The following is a 24,521-nucleotide window of genomic DNA, read 5'->3' as shown; positions in this document are numbered from 1 at the left end:
ATAATCAGTCCACTGATAGTTGATTTCATGCATGGTTTAACTTTACCTTGATTGTATAGGTTTAACTTTACCTTCCCGCAATCATATAAAATCAGTTGTTGGGTGTAGACTAATGAGTCAGTTCACTGATAGATTGATTTCTCGCATAGATTTAACTTCATCTTGATTGTATAGGTTCAACTTTACCTTCCTACAATCACTTGAAATCAATTAATTGGTACTGATAATGGTAAAAGACACGACATTATTCAGACCCATTGAGTTATAAAGAAAAAAAAATTTCAATGTTTTCTACATTGAACCATTGAGCAAAGAAAATACAATTCCTTTCAGATTTTTGAAAAATCGCCTAAAAGCATTATGAATGCCTATACTCATATTTTCTACTGATTTATTCTATGCTAAGGATCAGTATGAAAGAGGCATAAAGCCATGGTAACCAGTATGGTTCACCACGAAATAAACACTTATTGCATGACCAGATTAGCCATCTTGATCCAAAACATAATGAAAAATTAATTAAGGCACAAAAGTGATCTCATAAAATCTCACAATGTGTTATAAGTACACAGAAGGGAAAATCACTAAAATAACTAAGGCTCCACTGTCCTAAGCACTACGAAATTATGAGTATGTTCATGAGGGGGAGAGAGGACTAAAACCCACAGTCCATGATCATATCATAAATTCGGATTCCATGGTTGACAACCATAATATACACGGCTGAAAAGCTTTAAAGCTCTCACTAATGGTACATCACCCACGTACAGCCTAAAGCTTAAGGACATTATGTATATAAATATTGATTTACATCAGGCCATACATGTAAGCATAGACATTCCCACCTCTGAATGATTAAGGGTCATAAACCAGATATATACACAAACTATCTTAAGAAAATACGAATATTCCACCACATATATGTGTGCCATTTAAGATGGAACCTCAGATGAGGATTGGGAATATATATTAGATAAATAAGACTTCCTCCACGAAACTATAATGTATCTTGTGCCAAACATGGATGATTTAATCAAGTGGCCAAGAACACAGATTACAAAAGATAGTAATCTGATTATCCAACTTTAAAAGGAGAAAGTTATCAGGCTGATAAAGAGTAAAGAGTAAAAGAGAAATATAATGGTATCAACCATAGTTGTCTTGGCAAGATCCTCAGACCAAAGATTATGATCTAGACGTTCTAAAAGAATATGATCAAAAGATATAAAAGCTAGCAGAAATATATGTCAGACACACTGACCCGAAAAGAAAAAATGACTATGTCATACCAGCTTAAGCACCACGAATTTGATGTCTAAGAGACACAATCAAGTTGCTACAATGTCTATTAGAGATAGACAAATAAGTTCCAAATAATAAGGAACCTCGAAAAGTAATGAAAGGTGCTCAGAATCGTACAAATTTGAGTTCATAAGAGAAACCAGTTCAGACAGAGAAATAAGGTTGCGCAACCACACATCTAAGGTACCAGACCATGTAGTTTGGGATGCCAAACTGCAAGGTATAAAGGTCTTGGGTAATAAGATCTCAAAATCTAATTAGATCATGTCTGGAACAGTATGAAACTAAAGATAAAGAGTGTTAACACCAAAGATGTATTTACATACATAAGAGCTCATAAAAGATTGTAGTACTTGAGATTTGAATGATATAACCTGAGGATCATGAACCCACATAGAGTACTCATAAAACCTATATAGGGACGTGGGATGTTCAAAGAATTCAAAGTAATTATAAGACAGATGGGCGTAGTAACCATGTACATACAGAAAAGCCATCTAAGAAAGAAACCAGTGAATGGATCTTGTGAGATAAGAAATTTCGTGAGATTAAAGGACATGACCACATGGTATAGTGTGTCCATGTTCCTTCTAAATAACATTCAAGTATAGCTTGATTACACAAGGATACTCACAAGGACCAAGAAACAATTTATAAAGAGATATGCTCCTATATGGTGGATGCTACTACAGAAAATCAAGTTTAATTTTGTCTGGATATTTACTAAAGAAATAATGGTGTAGTAAGCAGCAAATGGATCACTGTATAAAGGTATCAACGTACCATAGAAATATGAGAAAGAAATTCTCATAGAACAAGCTTTGTTCCTAAGTTGTTTATGGATTGTAATATACAGCAGCTGTAAGTAATATGAAAGACTAAGTATTTACTTAGTACAGTCAGTCCATACAGAAAATATTATAATTCCTTGTGATCATAATAAAGACCAACTGAGAGAAAAATGTTTAATGGTTCAAAGGTTCAATGATACAAGTTATCGATTGATTAAATAGTCTATGTTTTACATATGGAATGTATGTAGAAAAATCATAGCCGTGTGTGTGTGTGTCAGCACGCCTAAGTGAGAACCATAAACCAGGATAGTGACCAGAAGGATGTCTGGTCGTGGCTTAATGATTATAAGCATTGCTAAAGCAAGAAAAGATCGATAACCATGTACAAAGGACATGAGTGTATGACTGCGAATTCATTGTGTGATGAGTTTCATTGCAGCAAATAATTATTTATGGTATGACCTTAGACACTCATGATTACGAACGAATATAGACAAGGTCTATAGCTCAACATGGATCAACAAAAGAAAATAAAGAATGATTGGTTACAATGGATAAAGCCATTAGCACATACGAAGAGATATAAGTCCGAATGAACGAAAGATATGAAGTAAAGTTGTTCGTATGTGTTCTGGGTCTATGACTCAATATATATTGAATGTCCACGTTTTGGGAAAGCCATATAACCAAAGAGAATCCGTGGGACATGAAAAAGGACCTGCAAGTAAAGTTTTATTGCAGATTATAAAGTCCATCCGAGCACCGTTTGAAGCACCATCAGTTCATCCAAGACTTACAAGTTCATTCAAGGAGAATCCAGCTGATCATCTTCACCAAGTCATAGGCAACTTCAACGTTCAAGAAGACTCGGATACCAGATGGGAATGCGTCTACTACAGTGATGCATTCATCTGGGGGAATTCATGTGTTGTACTCTTTTTCCTATCCTTGGTTTCCCATTTACATTGGTTTTGGGGTTTTTCAGGAGATGTTTTAATGAGGCAACATTAAGCATGCAATGAACCTGTGCCGGATGTGTCGATCAAGGGGGAGTGTTATAAACCAAATGATGATCGACCATGGACCAGCCCGTACTGCAGGCCCAATTCGGGACATGATAAAGACAACCAGAGACTATGTGTTTATCTAGTATATATTCCATGTATATCTGTAACATAGTGTTTATCCTTATCCTTATCTTGTTAGGATAAACATGACCTTATGACGGTCTAATACCTTGTATATATATGGACCTTCTGGTCGACAGTAATAATAAAAGAAGTATTTCCCAACACTTTATTTACAACAAATATTACATGTATAAGTGAATGTTTGTTTTCCTGTTCATATTAAATTGGTCTTGTATAGGTTTTGAAGGTGAAATATGCTGGGTGTAAATGATAGAAGCTGTGTTGTCTGAGCAATCCGACCAATAATAACGATATGATTGATTATAAAGTACCAAGATTTTTATGCAGTCTCTTGATAGAAAACTTGCTCTTGTCTCTTGATAGTATAAACACGTTTCATAAGGTATGATTTCGGGACTAAATTCAAACTATTCGTTTGGTCTCGTATCCAGGTGCATGTATCTTAACAGTGTAAACGCGTTTAGTTATGAGTATGTTGCGTAGACGACACTATTTGGGAGCAAAAGCAAGTGGCGATGTATAGACCACAAGAACAGACAAAAAATACACGACTACACTGACAAAATCATATAACTTTGAACTTTGAAGTAGTATTAAATTTCGTCATTTTTACGTTTATTCGATTTAATCAATACGAATAATATGTGAAAATAGCTTTCCTAACGTTCGCAGTGGCCCGCACGTACAGACTTGTCGGTGTGCCAGGTCCATACAGCATGTGGTTCAACGAGTTCCATACATTTAATATGGATTTTTAATTATGCTCGGAAAATGAAAATTAGATAGAACTGAAGAACGACAATTTTTTGGTTACAAGGATTATAAAAGCACGTTTTACATATTCGTTATGAAACTACTTTGCTTTTATTTAATACTAGAAAACAAATCCGCGCGAATCAATTAAATTATTTACGGTCAAATTTAAATGATTGGATATTAATAAAAAAAATCTATTTAACAATTAATTTATCTTAACATAATAATTTTTCATTTAGTTTACATATTTATTAAATTTATTTTTTTATCACACACATGTTTTGCTAATTATTCTTTTCGTTTTTATTAGATGATGTTTTAGGATGGTATATAACGTCTAAAAATATTTAATATGTAAATTTTTTACACAAAAATATTAATAATAGTTCTACTTAACCATAATCTGACCAATAGAAAAACCAACTGCAAAATACATAAAGCCTAACATAAAAAAAATAATAGTTTTTTCATTAGAAATTGAAAACATCATCTAATTTGAAACAATTTTTTTCCAAACCTTCAAATATTAAAAAAAAAGGAGTATATTATACACGTACAAAATATAAAAAGAATAATTTTGTCTTATTTTTTTATTTTAAATACAGGTCAATTTTGTAAAATAAAACTGTTCAGTCAAGATGTATAAAGATTGTTGAATCTTGAAACATTTAACAAAAATGCTGATAGTTTAAATAACACTAAATTTTAAAATACATTGAAATGAAAGAAAATAAATCAATGAATTTCGATCTTTGTCAAGTATTAGGATACACAAAATTTCTTTATATGATAAGACAAAAAAAATTATATTATATCAAAACTTTTCAAATTATTTAGATGTAATACAGTTAAGTTGTTTATCAAAATTTTGTTTTAAGGGTATTCTGAAATTTGAATTTGGGATAATATGTTCTACAAGTTGTAATTTTCAGATTATGTTTGTTCTTGTAATTACTTATATATAACATTAGGAATACCATGTTCTCCAAAGAAACTTACCTCTGAGGTCTCTCCACTTCTTTTTTCGAGTCCAAACTAACCCTCTCAGATGCAAACAGATAAGTGATGCACTTGAGGATGTTGTTGAGGCTGCTTTGGACCATACTCTTTTGTAATTGTTTTGTCTCACCTAACAATCATTCATTTACAACTTCCTAACGATCTGGATAAACTTTTTGAAAATCAGAAATTGGTACAAAAAGAATGTAACAGACATCATCCACATGACATTACGTGGATTCCACTGAAAAACAGCATATTAAAGTATTTATATAGAAATATTAAACTTCAAAACCATTAGATTATTCATATAAATATGATATATGTCCACTGTGCTAATTGAAACACCAAATTACCATATCTCAATAAGACTAATAATTATTTGTATATAGAAAGTTCGTAAAGCTAAACTCATATGTTTCTGGGAACATCTATCATCATAAATTCATAATTATCTGTTTTAACCACTTAATACATTTCTCCTAGCGTTTGTCTCCCTTAGAATTCAGTTTAAAGAGAGTTCCTATTTCAAACTTAATTGGCCATTTCTTGAACAATTCTGCCTCATTTATAATTACTTATGCATACAAGTTTGAAAAGAGAGAAGAGAGGATCATAGAATTTGGAAAAAGATACAAACATGTAACCGAAAAAGAAGATTTTCTTGTTTAGATAGCCATGCGTCAAAGATTGCAAACGTGTGATAGAATGCTGCTATGGAACTCTGCAATAAACACGATATGTGTGCCGTGTAACGATTCTCAAGAGACCTGTCACCATCTATTCTTTCGTTGTCGGTAGTCAGATTAGATTTGGAAGCCTCTTGTTGGGAGGCTGTTTTAAGATACCTTCACAACCATATGGAGTGATATAATTGATATTTTTTTCCAATCCAAGACTTACTCCTACCAAGGATTTTCTTGTGCGATACACATTTCAAGCAGTAGTTCATATGGTATGGAGGGAGAGAAACTCACGTCAGCATGGTGAGCAGGCAAGGGATGTGATCTGTCTGATCAAATTTGTGGACAAAACCATTAGACTCAAGCTTTTATCATTTCAAGGGAGGGGTCAAAAGTTCCTAGAGGAGAGTTTGGTTACTTGGTTTCGAACAAGACAGGGCTCATCTCCAACTTGAAGGATCATTATTTTTCGGTTTTTAGAACTCATTCTTTGATTCTGTAAACTTAGAAAAAACAGCTGCACTTAATGTAATATAGGTTTTGACTAAATAAATTTACATTCATTCAAATAAAAGAAGAACTATTGACATTAATTTTGATTCAAGTAGAAAAATAATTTAGGAGTTATAACCAATGTATAAGAAAATGCACAATAAGATTTGAGTTGAAAAATATTGTAACTAACTGCAGTTTAAAAACTTCTAAAAAATAACGATTCCAAAGACGAAAGAAGTCGGGATCTATAAATCCCTTATATATTAATTGAGGATCATTTAAAAAGTTGTAACCTTAATTTTATACTAATTAAAAAGAGACCATGCTTAAGTGTCACTTAATTAGGATGTCAATTTAGCTTACGTGTCAGCTTAAAAATCAACTGAAAAAATGTTTGTTCAAATCCAATTATTAGGGAACATTATATTAACCCAAAATATAAGAAGCGTGTATTTTTTCTTAAATAAAAGCCACGGAATTACCTAATATGTTTAACATATATATGACAATTAATGACAATGAATAATAAAGATTTGATAACAACTTTTTGCATTTTTCTTCATTTTTTTAATTTTATATTATTAAAAAACATTAAACAATCACATTAACCATATAATAATAAAATTAGATTTTTTTCTTATATGTTATATTTTGAATTTTTAAAAATTACTTTAAATTAAAAAAGTGAGGAAACCTTATATGTTATATATTAATTTTTTTTAAAACGACTTTAAAATACAAAAATGAAGAAACCTTATATGTTATATTTTAATTATATGTTATATTTTTTCTTATATTTTATATTTTAAATTTTTGAAACGACTTTAAATTACAAAAATGTAAGTTATCCTTAAGCATACGACTAAAACCATTAAAATGACATGTATCAATTCGATGGTTGATCTGAAACCTTTCAAAACCTTATGGAAGATAAAGGTCAAGATAATTCAACTGTGGAAACAATACTTTTCACTTTTTCATAAATGTGTTAGGTGGAAAAAAAATAAGGTTTTTGTGTTATAATTTGTTTAATGTCCAATTCGATCAACCCATGATTTATTAATTTATCGTTTAGTTCCATAATTTTTAATAAAAATTGATCCGGTCCATCGGAAAGAAATTATATAATAAAAACAAAAATTATTATATATGTATAAATAAAATGATCAAATATATAAAAAAAAAATTGTCGATAATATATACGAATAAACTCACGATGCGCAAGGCGCATATATTATCCTAGTAATATACTAGTTGAGAACAAATATAAGGGAAAGCATGTTAACAGATTACTCGCTGGCCACAGATTCACTCCATCTCCTCCTACGCATCCCTAACCATTTGAAAAGAGATTTATCTCTTGATGATATCAATAGAATTATGAAGCGATAACAAAATTTGAAACTTTCATATACAGATTTATTAAAAGATGCAAATGACACGTTGACACCAAAAGAATGTCATTTCAGAAGCAAATGAGACATCGTTAATCGTTATATAAAATAGAGATTACTTCAAATCTTTTGTTCTCATTTTTGTTCGCGGTTGTCTGTTGATGGCTAATGGGTTGTGATGCAGAGAATATTTGAATATATTCCAATTGCAAACTCAAATCAAAGGTGAACTTAGAATACAACTTACATGTGACACAAATGTTTTTCCCATCGTGTAAGTCAGCTTTATCATTCGAATGGTAAAAGTACAAAGGAAAATTGGAGTAGGAGAGAGTAGAACTCACTCACGCACGACGTTCCGAATCTATTAGTAACTATATTTCTTTCAGGTTATAAGCTTATCTGAAATTCCGAGCTACAGATAAAAAAACATAATGGTAAAGTTCGGGTAGTTAGCCCAATTTGTCTGACGTCTCTGTCGATATGTGTCCACATCAGTATCAATCTTATCTAATTACAACAAAATATTTGTGGAAAAAGCTATTTCATTTATTTGTGCTCTCATCCCAGTTAACTTGAAGATTTGCTGAGTTTTCAGCATAACAATATTATTATCTATTAAAAAATATTGCTTCAAAGTTCAAATTAAATAAGATAGATTGTTTATACCAAATGTGATATATATAATGTACCAAGTCAAAATATCTCATGGGGAACATGGTTGTGAAAAAAACCTTTCTCTTTTTTTTTTCTCTCTCTATATCCTTTCTACATCCAGATCCAATCGCTTCTCTACCGGCTTGGGCGGTTCGCCGTCGGAAGGGCTCTTCCTCCTTCTCTATTTTTTCTTTGCCTCTATCACTCTGTCGATTTCTCTCCAATATATCAACGCTCTGGTCAGACCACTCGATTTCGTTCTCCAGATCCGGGGCACCGGCGAAGGATGCTATTGACGGTGGTTTGCTGGAGTTGCGGTGAGGCGAGGAAGACATGGATGCGTTAGAGGTCGGCGTTTAGGGTGGTCTTCAAGCGGATTGAGAGTTTTCATATCTCTTTTCTCGATCTGTCTTTTGACCGGAGGTGTAGGCGCGTGAGTTACGGATCGAACTCTCCCAACTTAGATCTATATGTTTGGGTCTTTGTCGGTGTGGAGTGTAGGTGGTAGGTGTCCGCTCCTTTGTCTTGGTGTCTCGACAAGGAGCTGCCTTCCCTCTTTCTCAAGCTGAACTTCAGTGTTTCACAACATCAAGGCGTGCGTCGTGTTGAGTTTCTTGGTGGTGTCAGGAGATGTATCTCGGCGGCGCGTGTAGGTATCCGGTTCGGAGGCGCGTGGAGTAGTAGTTGCTTTGGCATCGTCAGTTTGGTATTATCTTCTTCGGTCTTTGTTTGTTCCGGCTTGCTGGTTTGTCTGGCGGTGAGCCCACAATAGAGTTGGCCTCTCTGGTTGTTGGGTTTTGGTTACCCGTTCTCACTGGTTTTTGTAGAGCTCGTTCTGTCACCGAGTTTCTCTCTCTCAGTCCTAGAAGAATCTTCCTATTGTTCTAAAAGGAGAATGGTGTGGATGTCTGTCAAGTTTTTGTGGTCAGAAAAGCTCAATTTCATTCTGTGGCGGCGTCTTTGGATCTCCTCCATCCCAGTATCGAAGCTTGCTGTTTCAGCAGTGTTTGATAGGAGGATCTCCGTTCTTCTTGGTTGCAGGTACCGTATCGCTTCTAGGCGAATCAGCCTCTTCTCAACCCGTGTTTCTTGTTCGGTGAGGGACCTCGACTTATGGTCTTTTCCTCCAAATAAATGCTCGTCATGTCTGAGCGAGTGCTTGCTCGGGTGTTCTCTCCTTGTGCTGCTGATTGAGAGGTCTCTCACAAGCTATTCTTGAGGAGTTGATCCTTAGAGTTTTTCATCGGGTACTGCCAATTTCTACCGGGCTCAGCTCTCGTGCTTAATGCAGTTTCTCTTTTGTGGCAAGTGGTTGTTCCAACTTTGTTGTGTCCACTAGGTTGTTGATTTGCTTGTAGTAGGCCTTGCTTAGATTAGATTGAGTCTTAGATTAGTTTGTGTTTAGTTTCATTTCTGCATTTTGTTTCTTGTAACTCTTGTAATTCTGTCAAAATCAAAAATTGGTAATAAAATTTAACATTTATACCAAAAAAAAAAAAAAAGTCAAAATATCTTTGGTATGTGGACAAGAACAAAAAAAGAGTAACGCATGAGGGCACATATACCTAAGATGCTCATAAAAGGTTTTAAAATCTAGAAAACAAGCTTATGTGGCTCCATTCCTTGTGCAATGAAAACTGTGCAAAGGCAAGTATTCAACTCTGAAACTACCTCGATGGCTTTGATCAAAGCTCCGTCCACAGCCATCTGGTCGTCGTTTTCCCTATGTGTAGGCACTTTCTGAGAATGAAGAGAGGAGTTGTATTATGTCTTTCATCAAAACAGTTGATATATTTCCCAAAGAAGATTATTACCTCTCTCTCTCTCTGCCTCGAAGACTCTGATACATTGGAGTGTATAAGTAAGGACACGAGAGAAAGGCAACACGCAGAGGAAGAGGAAAGAAGTGAATAAGTACAAGGGAGAGCTTGAGATTGAAGCCTAGCAGAAAACAATAAACTTGAGTACTATAAATAGTACACTTTTTGAATTTTGCCTTTAGGTGTTTATAATTCAGATATATAGATCCACGGCTCCATCAGAGACTCTCCTTCTCCCTTCTTGTTCTTCCTCTCGCCTACCTTTCCAAAATAATGATCATCATATTTATCGAGGCTAACATCAGAGACTTTCAGGACGTGGCAATCATTGATCTTGAAGGACCAATTACAAAATAGGAACATATCAGGTGACACAAGTAGTGAATGCTTAAGATGGATAATAGAACGTGGCAGAATTATAAAAACTCACCGGTCACAAAAAGAAAAACAGAGGGTAGTTGGTTAAAAAAAATTAACTCTCTTGCCCTTGAACCTACCAGCAAGGATGATCAGTAGTGTCCCAGGGGTGATGCTGGATCTGCAATACAATCACATTCACATTCACAAGCCTACTCAGACTGCAGCGTATAAATATTCATTAGATATCTTGATTCTCTTGCCATCGATATGGAACCAGCCTAATCAGACAAATAACATGTAACTGAAGTTAAGAACATGCAAGAGATTAAAAAGAACGATATGTAAATAAGGAATGGATAATTAATTTGAACCAGTTAACCGTCTTCTCCTGTGTATACATCTACCATCTATGCAATATATTATATTCACTGACATCTAAAAACATCTCATCTATACGTTCGGAAACTTTTGTTAAATCAAACATATCTCTACACCTAGTACTTATAACAGAATTTCTAATGTAGTATCAATTACGGGAAATTAATATAAAACTAATTTAGAAAACAAAAAACAGATTTTCAATGGCTAGAGAGAAATGTGATTAGAGAAAGACATACACTTGACGTCTGCCCCGGTTGCTTCCGACCCAAGAAACAGCACAAGATGTAACAGACGAAGCTTCCAAATTGGCGTCGTAGTTGAGCCTCAACATCAGATGACATGATCTATCCTCCGTATCTTATTTTCTTGAAATTGAGCCTTTCAATTCCATCCATGGCAGCGTTGTCACCGCAACAACTTTCTTCTTCTACTTCTTGCTCTTCTCTCTCATCAACTTTATAACGTCAGTCTCATCATCAATGAAGACGGTGGTGGCGGTTTAGATTCGCGGCGAGATATATTAGAAATCAATTGTAGCCATCGAGTTGGCCGGTTAGAGCAGAGCATGATGAGGAACCAAAGCTTTTCCTTGGGACTTCGATTGAGAAGCGTTCTCAGAAAAAAAATAGCGACTCTAACCAGTACTTCAATCTAATAATCAGTTTAAAAGGTGCGTCGTTCCCGTATCAAAAGAGGTCACCGTAAAAAGGTGCGTCGATCAGAGAAGAGGTGCATCAATCTGTGGAAACAATTACATGACGTAAGATTTTGTGATTAAAATAAATCGTGTCCGTTAGATTAAAAGTAGTGATAAACTCAAACCTTAGATCAAACTTCTTTTTTTTCCTATTAAAAAATGCTGAAAACAAAATTAGGTTTGCTATTATATATAGATTCCTAGGCGATTTTGTTAAAAAAAAACAACAACATGGTTTTACCAATGAAATACTTCAGTTTTATAATTTTCGGCCCATTTAAATATCCGTGAGAAGGTCTGTCCGTAAATTGCACCTCCCACCTAAAAATTAGATATGTATATTTAATAGATTCCGATCTAATTTTTTTTTATCAAAAAAAAGTGTAGTTGATCATTTCCCACGTGTGGATTAGATTTTGCTCTGAATATAATTCCCTCCGCACAAACTTTAAGTAGGCAAATGTATTATTTCAATTAGTTAAATGAGATAGGCTTCAATTATTTCAATATCCAATTTATTTATTTTGGCTTATTTGGAAAAATATGAAGTCGAGTTTCATAATTTAAAATCCAACACACCTATAGTTTTTTTGGTAAAACTAAAACACCTATAGTTTGGCGTTTGGGTTTACAGTTAACAATGAATTTAGTTTCAAATATTCAGAAGGTGATCCATTTGAAAAATTGTAAATTAGTATTTCAGAACATGATTTGAACATAAATCCTTTATTTTTACTTTTGGAATTTAATGTTTATAATTTGCAACTGTAATTATCGATGAAGATATTTTAATCACGGTATTGTAAAATAGTTAAATTTGATCATAGATTTTTGCAGTACTATTTTCAATATTTTATTTAAAATAGATGATACTGTTTTAATTTATATCATTTAATAGCAGAGAGAAAAATAAAATTTTAAAAGAAAATTAAAATTTTAAAAGAAATAACCAATAATAAGAAACTAGCAATAATAAGAAACAAAACTTTGAGAAAAAAAAATTCCTCTTTCTCTCTCAAAAAGAAAAAGAAAAAGCTCATCTTTCCTCCGGTTGCTCCGGTGGTTCTCCGCCGCCGGAGGCGTCTTGTTTTCTTTTTCCCTTTCTATCTCTTGCTTCCTCACTGGTCCATCATTCCCTGCTGATATGTTTCCGACCCTGTTGTGATGAAGCTGAGCTGAAACGGAGGAATCTCTACCTCGGTGAGTGACCTTCAAGTATCGCTTGGCGCGGAGTGGTGGTGTCGAGACGAGGTTGGTTCTTGGGTGTACTGGCGATAAAGTCGGCTTTTGGGTTGCGGAGTGGAGTAGATCTAGGTTTTCAATTTCTAGATCTGTTTCCTCTGTGGCGGTGGGAGCGCGTGGTCGTGTGTGGGTGTCTCCTCTCTCTAGATTCGGTGGCTTGGTGTCTTGCTTCAGGTTGGTGAGGAGGTTTCCGGCGTAGGTGGTTTCGTTTTCTCAGGTCAAGTAGGTGAGACCTTCCTACCTTCTCCGGTTCTGTGGGGCTTCGGAGATTCTCCGGAGACGAGCTCGTGGTTTTGTTGGCTGCTGTGTAGTAGCTACTGCTGCTGTGTTGTTCGTGTACCGCTGCCATTCTCGGAGTTGAGGCGGGCCGTCTATGACCTGTTCTTGGTCTCCTCCGGCGGTTGCTCCAACTTGTCACTCTCGGTCTTCGCCGCTTTTGGTGTTCGTTTTGCATCAGTTGTTTATTTTTGGAGGGTCTTCCTTTCCGGTTCGTCGGAGTTGCTCACCGGCTCTCCCACGTTGGCGTAGCTTTGGCGTTGCTCTTGGAACTAGGTCCGGTTCTCGGGCTTAGCGTGAGGCGGCGTTTCTTAACCTCTTGTGGGTCATGGGAGGGACAGTTCGTCGAGGGAGCCTCATGTTTGGATATGTCATCCCAGCACCAGTGTTGAATCTTTTGGTTCACAATGGTGGGCTTATCCATAGTCTAATTGTAGGTTTGGAAGAACAACATCAGAATGTGGCTCTCACTGCACCCAGTTTTTGCTATGGTTCGCATTAGTTCTGAAGCCGAACCGAATAATGATAACTTTTGGAGATTTAGGTGGAACTTCCCAGTGGGCGCAGCTAGAGCTTTTTGGTAAGAGTAGTGGTAGGAGTTCTTGAAGCTCAATTTCCTACTGCTGGTGGTGGTTGGAGGATTGAGTTTCTTCGACTGAGATTTGCAAAGCTGTCCGGAGATGGCATCAATCATTTGGAGCAGCGTTAGCAGGCAAGCCAATTTCTACTGCAGCGTGGTCTCATATTTCATCAAAGGTATCATCTCCATTTGGCAATGCATTCATTTGGTCAACCTCTAGCTTCTGCAATGCTTCTATGACTTAAGATTGTTTGATTGCTCTTTAGGTCTCTTGATGTTGTCTTTTCTTCTTCTTCCCTGTGTTGTTTAGATTTTTTTTTTCCTTTCTCTGTTACTAGTGTTTCTTTGTAAATTATGTAAAAACTGAAAATGATATAAAATTTTAACATTTTTACCAAAAAATAAACTAGCAATAATAATTACGAAAACGGAAAAAAACGTTACGAAAACGAAGGAAGAAGACATCAGTATCATACATTCAGTTTTGTTTTGTTTACCGAGAATTATGAGTTATCAGACTTATGACTATGTTTTTGAATCCACAACAAATCTTCAAATCTCAAAGTATAACTTATTTATAATGAACGTAATTCACTATGATATTAGAAGTAAAATTCTAACCAAGTGGTGGTAGTCTAGTGGTAATTTTTGGGGGTTTGGTATGTATCCAAATCAGTTTTGGGTTCGATTTTTCCTAGGGACTAAATTATCGTCATTTGGCCAGTCTTGGCTTGGGCTTCGGTCCAAGTGGTTTATATGGTGGATCGTAACAGATAATCGGTTCACCCCTATCAGTCGGAAGATATTCTAAACTTGGGTCAGACAGTGTGGTAGTAGTCAGTCCAATCTGTAGTACTAAATGCGTTCTTCCCAAGACCGACTAGATCAGCCGATAGGATTTATAAAAAAAAAAATAATAAATTCTCGTAAGAATATTTTGTTCGCGTGAGATCACACCTACTATATAGTCTGTAAGTTCATTGGTTTCACCTAGTATATAGTCTGAAAGCTCATTGGTTTATAGTTCAAAAAAAAGTTCATATGGTAAAACAATTACAAAACATCAAATATACGTTATGAAAATGGTCCAAGAGAGTAATGAGTAATAGTACTCACTACTCACTCCTCAACCTACTATATAGTCCGAAAGTTCATTGGTTTCTAGTGTATATATGGTAAGATAAGTTCAGAAACATCAAATAAACGTAATGAAAATGGTCCAAGCGAGTGATGAGTAATAGTACTCATATCGGTTCAACAAGCCTCTCCTATATTAAACCGTGTCACTCCTCCACTACAAGAAAACAGCGGTATTCTGACGGACATTCCGACGGAAAATGAAATCCTCGGAATATACCGAGGAAAACACAAAATTGGGATTCCTCGGAATTTCCTCGGAATATACCGACGGAATTCCGAGGAAACCTCAGTCCGTCGGAATATTCCGAAGAAATTCCGAGGAACAATGTGTTCCTCGGAAAAAACCGATGAATTCCGAGGAAATATTATAGCCGTTGGAGAGCCGTTGGGGGATTTTACAAAATTCCGAGGAAATTCCGACGAACTAGCCTTTTCCGTCGGAATTCCGTCGGAATTTCCTCGGTATGTCGGCAGGATTTAATCTATATAAACAAGCACTCCTCTTCCTCTTCATTCACTCCATATCTTCATCCTCCCTCTTACTCTATTTACACACGAATTTGATTCATAAAAAATATGTCTTCTTCAAATTATTTCCGTTCTTGGATCGATCGACCTCATTTGGATCCGAACACGAGATTGCTTACGGAAGAATACCAACGAGGTATAACCGAATTCATGGGGTTAGTTCACCGACAACCGGAAGCAAAAACAGGTAAGTTAAGATGTCCTTGCTCTAATTGTAAAAATAGAAAGGTTATTAAAGAGTGGGATGTTTGGACTCATCTATATTTGAGTGGGTTTACACGAAGTTACAAAATTTGGTATCATCATGGGGAAACTGATTATGAACATGGTAGTACTAGCGAACCTCAGCCAGCGGTTAGATTAGAAGAACCAATTAGAACGGATGTAGATTATGGTGTAGGTACTGAGCAGATGGTAAATGATCATTTTAGAGGGGAAGATTTACCCAATGCAGAAGCTAGGAGATTTTATGATATGTTGGATGCTGGAAAGCAACCATTGTACGAAGGTTGCAGAGATGGTCATTCAGCTTTATCATCTGCTACAAGATTGATGGGCATTAAAACAGATTATAATTTGGCTGAAGACTGTGTGGATGCGATTGCTGATTTTGTAAAAGGTATTCTACCCGAGGATAATGTAGCTCCTGGTTCATACTACGAGGTTCAGAAACTCGTAGCTGGTCTTGGTTTATCGTATCGGGTAATAGATGTATGCAGCGACAACTGCATGATTTATTGGAGGGCGGATGAACAGCGGGTTACATGCAAATTTTGTGGAAAGCCTCGTTATAAAGATATGAGTGGAAGAGTTCCAGTGCCATATAAAAGGATGTGGTATTTACCTTTGACGGAAAGGTTGCAGAGGTTGTATATGTCTGAACGCACAGCGCAACCAATGAGATGGCATGCGGAGCACTCAACAGATGGTGAGATCAGACATCCTTCAGATGCAAAAGCGTGGAAGCATTTCCAATCATAGTATCCCGACTTTGCGTATGAGAGAAGAAATGTCTACCTTGGATTATGTACTGATGGTTTTAGTCCGTTTGGCAAGAGTGGAAGACAATATTCTCTATGGCCCGTCATTCTTACACCATACAACCTCCCCCCAAACTTGTGCTTGCGACGAGAGTTTTTGTTTCTCTCGATTCTCGTTCCCGGACCAGAGCATCCTAAGAGATCACTTGATGTGTTTCTTCAGCCACTAATATATGAGTTGCAACAACTATGGGCTCAAGGTGCTGAAACATACGATGTTTCGTGTAAAGAAAACTTTCAAATGCGGGCAGTACTAATGTGGACAATAAGTGATTTTCCAGCATATGGTATGTTGTCTGGATGGACAACGCATGGAAGGCTATCATGTCCATATTGTCAAGATAACACTGATGCTTTCCAACTAAAACACGGAAGGAAAACGTGTTGGTTTGACTGTCACAGGAGATTCCTACCACCTGATCATCCATATCGTAGGAGTAGGAATTTGTTTACGAAGAACAAGAGGGTGTTTGACAGTCCACCTCCGGAAATTTGTGGGAAAGATTTGAAGATACAACTAAGAGATTTTGGTGCAGAAAGGACGCCAGAAGTCGGTGGACATGAGCGTTTTCCGGTAGATGCTGTTGGAGAACTACATAACTGGCACAAAAAAAGTATTTTCTGGGATCTGCCATACTGGGAGGATCATCTGCTAAGGCATAATTTAGATGTCATGCATATTGAGAAGAACTTTTTTGACAATCTCATGAACACGATCCTTAATGTTCAAGGTAAAACAAAGGATAATTTGAAGTCAAGACTGGATTTAGTCGATATATGTGCTCGTTCAGAACTTCATGTTGATGAAAATGGTAGGGCTCCTTTTCCCATATACCGACTTGATGCAGCGGGAAAAGATGCGTTATTTGATTGGATTTCAAACGATGTGGAATTTCCAGACGGTTACGCATCAAATTTGCGTAACTGTATCGACAGAAAGGAAGGAAAGTTTACTGGCTTGAAAAGCCACGATTGCCATGTAATGATGCAGCGCCTCCTTCCGTTCGCCTTCAAGGAACTATTACCACGAAATGTTCATGAAGCAATTGCAGGGATAAGTGGTTTCTTCCGCGATTTATGCACGAGATCAGTGACTCTTGAAGGTATTGAAAATTTGAAGACTAACATAGCCGTGATTCAGTGCAACCTTGAGAAGATATTTCCTCCCTCATTTTTTGATGTTATGGAGCATCTTGTTATTCACCTGGCAAGAGAATTGGAACTTGGTGGTCCTGTGCAGTATAGATGGATGTATCTGTATGAGCGGTATATGTTCCATTTGAAGAAGATGGTGAAAAATTTAAGTAGGGTGGAAGGTTCTATAGTCGCATAGATGATCAATGAAGAAACTTCAAACTTTGCCGAGTACTACTTTCCAGCAGAAGTTCAGACCAAAAACAGAAGACCTGCTCGGCATGATGATAGAGGCGAACGGGCAGCATATCACAGACAATTGTGTTCTATTCCATGTTTAAACATCTGTTTCATGCATATTTGATCAAGGAATCAACACGGAAATAAGAAATTCACAAAACCCAAAAAATTGCTCAAGAACAGGATTTCAGAATGTGGAGATTCGCGGAGTATACCTGTCTTAGGGTGAAGACGAGTGTAGGAATCAGGTAGAGCTCGAAAAATCAAGTGGAATGGAGCCCAAAATTGTTCAAATCGGATGATTATAGAGAGAGAAAGGGGGGCGAATTATAGGGGAAATCGAAGGGGATGAGAGTTCTAAGGTTTAGATCCAGAAAAGGTCGGGTTTTGCCTTATAATTCTGTTTTCCGAACACACATCGATCGATGCGTTTTTGTTCTATAACGCATCGATCAATCACAATCTTACGGCCCGGTCCATCTTTGTAAACGATCGATTTGTTTTTGTTCAGAAACGCATCGATCGATGCGTTTTTAAAAAAACATACAAGATTTTCCGAGGACATTCCGAGGAAAAATTGAGATTCTCGATCGATCGATGGGATACTCTCATCGATCGATCACAATCTTACGGCCCGGTCCATCTTTGTAATCGATCGATTTGTTTTTGTTCAGAAACGCATCGATCGATGCGTTTTTAAAAAAACATATAAGATTTTCCGAGGACATTCCGAGGAACAATTGAGATTCTCGATCGATCGATGGGATACTCTCATCGATCGATCACAATCTTACGGCCCGGTCCATCTTTGTAATCGATCGATTTGTTTTTCTTCAAAAACGCATCGATCGATGCGTTTTTAAAAAAACATACAAGATTTTCCGAGGACATTCCGAGGAACAATTGAGATTCTCGATCGATCGATGGGATTCTCTCATCGATCGATCACAATCTTACGGCCCGGTCCATCTTTGTAATCGATCGATTTGTTTTTGTTCAAAAACGCATCGATCGATGCGTTTATTTAAAAAAAATTACGTTTTGAAACCCCAAACACTAGTTCCTCGGAATTTCCTCGGAATATTCCGAGGATATTCCGAGGAAGAAGAGGGTTTCCTCGGAGTTCCCTCGGAATAATCCGAGGAAATTCCGAGGAAATAGGGTTTTTAAACTGAAAACAACGTTTTGCCGTTTGAATAACACATATATAACCCTTATTAAGTGTCTTACGTTCATTATGAAGACAAAAATTTGTTCCTTACCGTATAATTAACACTTTTCCGATTGTATGAACGAAATCTCGCAACATAAGACAAACACTTATACCTTTTAATGAACGGTAAAGGGAATACTTTCAATTAGTTTTGAAATTTTTTATTTCATGGTTTATGCTCATCTATACAAAGAATCCTCAATGGTATGCATTACAATTGTATAAGAAATGAAATACGGCAAAAAAAATTGATGTTTTGAAACCCCAAACACTAGTTCCTCGGTATTTCCTCGGAATATTCCGAGGAAATTCCGACGGATATTTTACTATCCGTCGGAATTTCCTCGGAATATTTTCATTTTACCGGGCAAATATTTCGCGAAAATTGAAATTAGAATTCCGACGGAATTCCGACGGATAATATCCGTCGGACCCTAGGTTTTATAACCACGAGCCACTTCTTCTTCCCCATTTCTTTCTTTTTCCTCTGCGCGACTCCTCTCTTTTTTCTCCGGCGATTTCCCCCTGAAATCCGATGATATCTCCGGCGATCTCCCCCTTTTCTTACACAAATCATGTAAGGACCCTATCCCACTCTCTTAGGTTCTATTTGTTAGGTTTTTGTGTAGTTTTGATAGATTTTTGTTAAGGTGATTGGTTAGGATTGTGAATTCTTTTTATAATAGGTTTAGAATTGTGATTTAGTTGAATGATTTGTTTTGTTGAATTGATTTAGAATTTTTGTATAATTTTTTTTTTCTATTTATAAAATCGATTTTTGTATATAAAATTGATTTTTGTATTTTAAAAAACGATTTTTCTATATAAATTCGATTTTTTGGACTTTACAAAAAAACAATTTCTATATAAATTCAATTTTTTGGATTTTACAAAACATTTTAAATATCTATAAAACTTTTTTTGTGATTAAAAACTATTATTTGGGATTTAAAAATATTTTTAATATATATATATTATTAAAACTATTTTTTTGTAATTATTAAACTATTTTTATTTATTACAACTATTTTTTGTTTATTAGAACTATTTTTATATATTTATTAAAAATTTTAAATATATATAAATCTTTTTTTGTGATTAAATTATTTGGGAATTTTTTTTTAAAAAAAAATTAATTTATATATTTATGTATTTATTAAATATATTTTTTAAATTTACAGGTCTCATGATGATCAGACCCGGCCTCGACAGCGTCGTGGTCGTGGTAGTACGGGGAGCCAGTCTCGGGATTCCAGCCATTTTCAAGATTCCCCTTCGCTCCACAGCTCCAACCATACATCTCCCTCTGCTGCACCCGCTCCTGCTCCTCTCGCTCCCGCTGCTGCATCCGCTCCTGTTCATCCGGGTCCTCCGGGAGTGATGCGTGTTGCGGAGTTGGTTTAACAGCCCGGTCGTGACCATCTTCCGTATCTCACTCCGTATCCACATGGACGGGGTCAAACATGGTAATTAAACATTTTTTTTTCTTTAAATTTGGATTCATTATTAACCGTTTGTTCTTTTACTAAGGTTCAACCGATCCGGGAACGGGATCAGCGCATGGATCAACCGTATGATGTACTCGGCCCTCGACAGTGGACATCCGACTTTCACTCACTTCCCAACCGACAAGCAGGTTCTGTGGTTTCGTCAGTTTGCGGTAAGTATTCTAATTTTTTACTTATATTTTTAATCTTTAATATAAATTTTCTACTAATTGTGTTTTTTTCAGCAAGAGTTCAACTGGAATTCCTATGAGACGCTCTTTATCTATCACCACTTCGTCCATAAAGTAATGGACAACTATGGGAAGCAGATCAACGAGTGGAAGAAGAAGTGGGAAATAAATAAGGTTCGATTTAATTTATTAAACCATTTTTTTAATTTATTAAACTATTTTTTAATTTATTAAATTTTTCTTTTTTTTTTATTAAAAGGTCCCAAAGTCGATGAACGACACGGTCTGGAAGGAGTTGTGTGCGCATTGGGATAAGGAAGAGACGAAAGAAACTTCTTCCACCAACTCCACCAACCGCAAGAGCGACCGTTAAGGGAAGGGCATCTACAAGCATAACTTGGGTGCTCAATCTATTGCCACTCTCGGAGATCGCATGGTAAGTTCAACCGTTTTTTCTTCAATTATTTGAGTTTCAAAATTTAAATTTATTGTGCATTTCTTCTAATTTCTAATGTTTCTTTAATTTATGTTTTTTTTCAAGGCGGAAGAAAATGATGGCGAGCCGGTTGATGATCTCGCCCTAATGAGGAGGGCGTATACCAACAAGAAGACCGGCCAGATTGATGACGGTCTTGTGAGGGACGTGGTCGACCTGGTCCAAACTCAGGTGGTAGACGAAGTGTCTCAGCTTCAAACTGAGGATGACGCTTCGACGGCTTCGACCAACTTGTCCCGATTTCGAATCAACGAAATCGTTGAATCCGTAAGTTCTTTGTTTTTAAAAGTTCAATTCATTTATTTCTTGGTTTAAATTTCTAAATTTGGCTTTTTTCTATTCAGTCGGTTCCAAAGAAGAAGGGACGTTTGGTCGGTTTGGGTCGTCGCACCCGGTCGGTTCCCCCTTCTTCTGCACCACCGCCCTTCGTTGATCCAGAAGTACTTACGGCCCAGTTGAAGGACAAAGATGATCGTATATCTTTGTTAGAGACCCAGATGGCGGCTCAACAGGCGGGCTATGAGGCACAGAGGAGGCTGAACCAGCAAATGATGGAGATGATGCAGAGGATGTACCCGAACGAGGTGTTCCCGGACGTGCCAGACCCGTAGTTTTTTTTTTTCCACAAACTCGGAATGTTTTATTTTTATTTGTGAAACTTTAAATATTAATTAATATGATTTCAATTTTACTTTTAATTTCATATTTTCGAATTTAAATTTCAGAAATTTTATCTTTTTAAAAAAATTAATATTTTTTACATTCCGAGGAAATTAATTATATTTTTCACTTGATCGATCGATGCGTTTTTGTTCAAAAACGCATCGATCGATGCGTTTTTTAAAAAACGTTCGGGCTATACCGAGGGACAAGGTATTACATTTTTATGTTTAGTTATAATAAGTATTGGCATGCCGACTATATGTTATAGGCAGTAGTCTAAGTTTTGATATGAAAAATTTCGATGACTAAAAGATATTTATTAATTTCTTGCCACATAACTTGTTGTATAACGATTTAATACATGGACTTGACTATATGATATTAGAGTATTGTTATCGGTAGAACTCTTCCAAGAATTCTAGATTTTGATCCGCAATTCGGATTATTTTTTGATTCAGTAGACATATATTTTTAATATATAAAAGTATAAAAACTATTAATTTATATGGTTTTGATATAGCATTTGCGTTTTGGAATTTTTTCAAAATATATTTGAAGATAAAATTTGTGGGTTTAATAGTATAAAAATAGGAAATGAGGTAAATATATTGTTATTAGAAAGATTCTTGTCACATTTATTTATATGTATATTAACTATCAAACTACACAAATATAAAACCTAGTAAATAAAATACTGTTATATGTTATTATTATAAGCGAATGATGTCGTAACAAGGGGATTGACTAAACCACAAAATTTGATATGCATCTTATGTTACTTTGTATTGTTAAGAAAATATTAGGTAATTAAGATCAAGAAATAATTAGCTAATGAATAGATTCAACAACCTTGTTTAAATAGATTTTTTTTAATTATTATGTTTTAGTTGCATAAACTAGATCTGATTCACCCTTAAAAAGGGCGGGCATATTTTTTGTTTTACATTTTTTTAGAAATTTAATTTTTATATTTATATTTTAGTCATATGTATATTTTTCTTTGTATAATATTTTTCTTAAATGATTAATAAGAAATTTTAATAATTGTATTAAAATAGTTGGACCACACCTATATCAATAGGTCATGTTCATGTTTTAATAGAATAGATAAAAATTTTAAATAAAGAAAATTGATACCAATCACATCATGACAAATAAGCATGAAGATCTATAATTTGTTACGAGTCTAGACAGTTTATGCTCTCTCCTTTTTCTATTTTTCATTTTTTTTAATATGCAGAGCTTTGGTGTAACACCACCATTGTGAATTCACAGCGTTTTTAATAGTTATAAATATTAATTTTGGACAAAGGGATATCAATTTTGGACAAAAGCAGACAAAATGGGGATGTTCACAATAGCGAATGTGAGACCTGGGACATATAACCTCTTCGCATGGGCTGCCGGACATATTGGCGACTATAAATACGAGCGTGAAATTATAATTACACCAGGTATGTTTAATTTATTTGCGTACAAATGTAACTTCTTTCATGTGACTCATGTGTGTAAGTATAGGCCCCTATAGATCCGACTAGAGATAATTCATTTGTTCATTACGTGTAGGTAAGGCAATAAACGTAGGATCCTTAGTGTATGAGCCGCCAAGAAGTGGTCCGACGCTGTGGGAGATCGGTGTACCGGATCGGACCGCCTTAGAATTCAATATCCCAGATCCGGACCCAGCCCTTGTGACCAAACTATATGCAAATCACCCAAATGCTCCTGAAGACAGGTAATGTAAATTAAGCACCCGGTCAGAAACGATTCGCAGTATTGTTTTCAAATATATACTAAAAGGTGTTTTATCTATGTAACGTTACAGATTTAGACAATATGGTCTATGGGATCGTTACAAAGTATTGTATCCTCGAGAAGATGTTACTTTTACTGTTGGAGTGAGTGACTATAAAAAAGATTGGTTCTTTGCACATCTCAACAGGTAAGCTATATTTAAATTTCAAAATGTTTTATTTTCACTTAATATATTGATTCGAAAATATATTCTGTGAAACAGGAGAGCTGGAGAAAAGAAACTTCAAGCAACGACATGGAAAATTGTTTTTAACTTAAAACAAGTGTCCCAAACTGGAAATTATACTCTTCGAATGGCTTTGGCTGCAGCCAACACTGCCGATATATTAGTTCGGGTCAACGAACCTAGCTCCAAACCTATGTTTAGGACTGGGTTAGTAGGTCGGGATAACGCGATCGCTAGACATGGAATTCATGGGTTATACAGATTGTTCAATATAGACGTTCAGAGAAAGTTGCTTAAGGTTGGTGACAATACGATTTTTCTCACTCAAAACCGGGTCACTAGTATTTTTACAGGTGTCATGTATGATTATCTTCGATTGGAAGGTCCTTCAGGAGCCATATAATCTCTTAATAATAGATAAGTGAGTGATGGGAGAGTTTTATTTTTATCTTTTTAATAAAAACGTGAGTGTTTATTTTTTTAATAGGAAGATTTGTTATAAATAATCAATAATTTTTGTAACCAGTGAAATAAAGATTTTGACTATTACATTCTTTCAAAGTTAACGAAAATTTTATTCTTCATTTTGTTTTCATCAAGTTATTATATATAATGTTTCTTAAACAAAATAAAATGACAACATATATACATGTATTCTTTAATTAGTAACTAGATTTTGATCCGCGCTTCAAAAGCGCAGGTTTTGTTTGGGTTATAAATAAAGTTGGATATGAATTAGTATTTTAGGTATTTTTCGTCTTTCGGTCGGGTACATTCAATTTTTTTTTCGCTCATAAATATCCAAACTGAGCTAGACTATT

General features: G+C 35.6%; 1 protein-coding gene and 1 long non-coding RNA gene across 3 annotated transcripts; one reads left to right on the top strand and one right to left on the bottom strand.

Moving 5' to 3' along the window:
- Positions 1–8,710: 8,710 nt before the first annotated feature.
- Positions 8,711–11,935, bottom strand: LOC111204706. 2 transcript variants are annotated; one of them, XR_002657227.2, is made up of 5 exons: positions 11,615–11,935; positions 11,029–11,531; positions 10,482–10,689; positions 10,046–10,384; positions 8,711–9,971 (listed from the first exon to the last, which is right to left on the bottom strand). It is a non-coding gene; the product is annotated as an uncharacterized LOC111204706 (long non-coding RNA). The 2 variants fall into 2 exon arrangements; XR_002657228.2 differs by having other exon boundaries at positions 10,482–10,589.
- Positions 11,936–22,941: 11,006 nt separating this feature from the next.
- On the top strand, positions 22,942–24,246 carry LOC106388898 (rhamnogalacturonate lyase-like). Its single transcript, XM_013829074.3, has 4 exons — positions 22,942–23,173; positions 23,286–23,454; positions 23,545–23,661; positions 23,737–24,246. The coding sequence occupies exons 1-4, from the start codon at positions 23,062–23,064 to the stop codon at positions 24,101–24,103; spliced, it is 765 nt and encodes a 254-aa protein (XP_013684528.1). The 5' UTR covers positions 22,942–23,061; the 3' UTR covers positions 24,104–24,246.
- The last annotated feature ends 275 nt before the right edge of the window (positions 24,247–24,521 follow it).

This window comes from Brassica napus, chromosome C3 (assembly GCF_020379485.1).
Source record: "Brassica napus cultivar Da-Ae chromosome C3, Da-Ae, whole genome shotgun sequence".
Lineage (NCBI taxonomy): Eukaryota > Viridiplantae > Streptophyta > Magnoliopsida > Brassicales > Brassicaceae > Brassica > Brassica napus.
This window is presented reverse-complemented; position numbering and strand designations above follow the sequence as displayed.

What these genes read in the sequence shown, in the direction of transcription:
- LOC106388898 (XM_013829074.3), top strand. Translation starts at nt 23,062, where the DNA reads ATGGGGATGTTCACAATAGCGAATGTGAGACCTGGGACATATAACCTC. An exon ending in CCAAATGCTCCTGAAGACAG is followed by an intron (nt 23,455 to 23,544) that starts GTAATGTAAATT and finishes GTAACGTTACAG; the next exon opens with ATTTAGACAATATGGTCTAT. An exon ending in TTCTTTGCACATCTCAACAG is followed by an intron (nt 23,662 to 23,736) that starts GTAAGCTATATT and finishes TCTGTGAAACAG; the next exon opens with GAGAGCTGGAGAAAAGAAAC.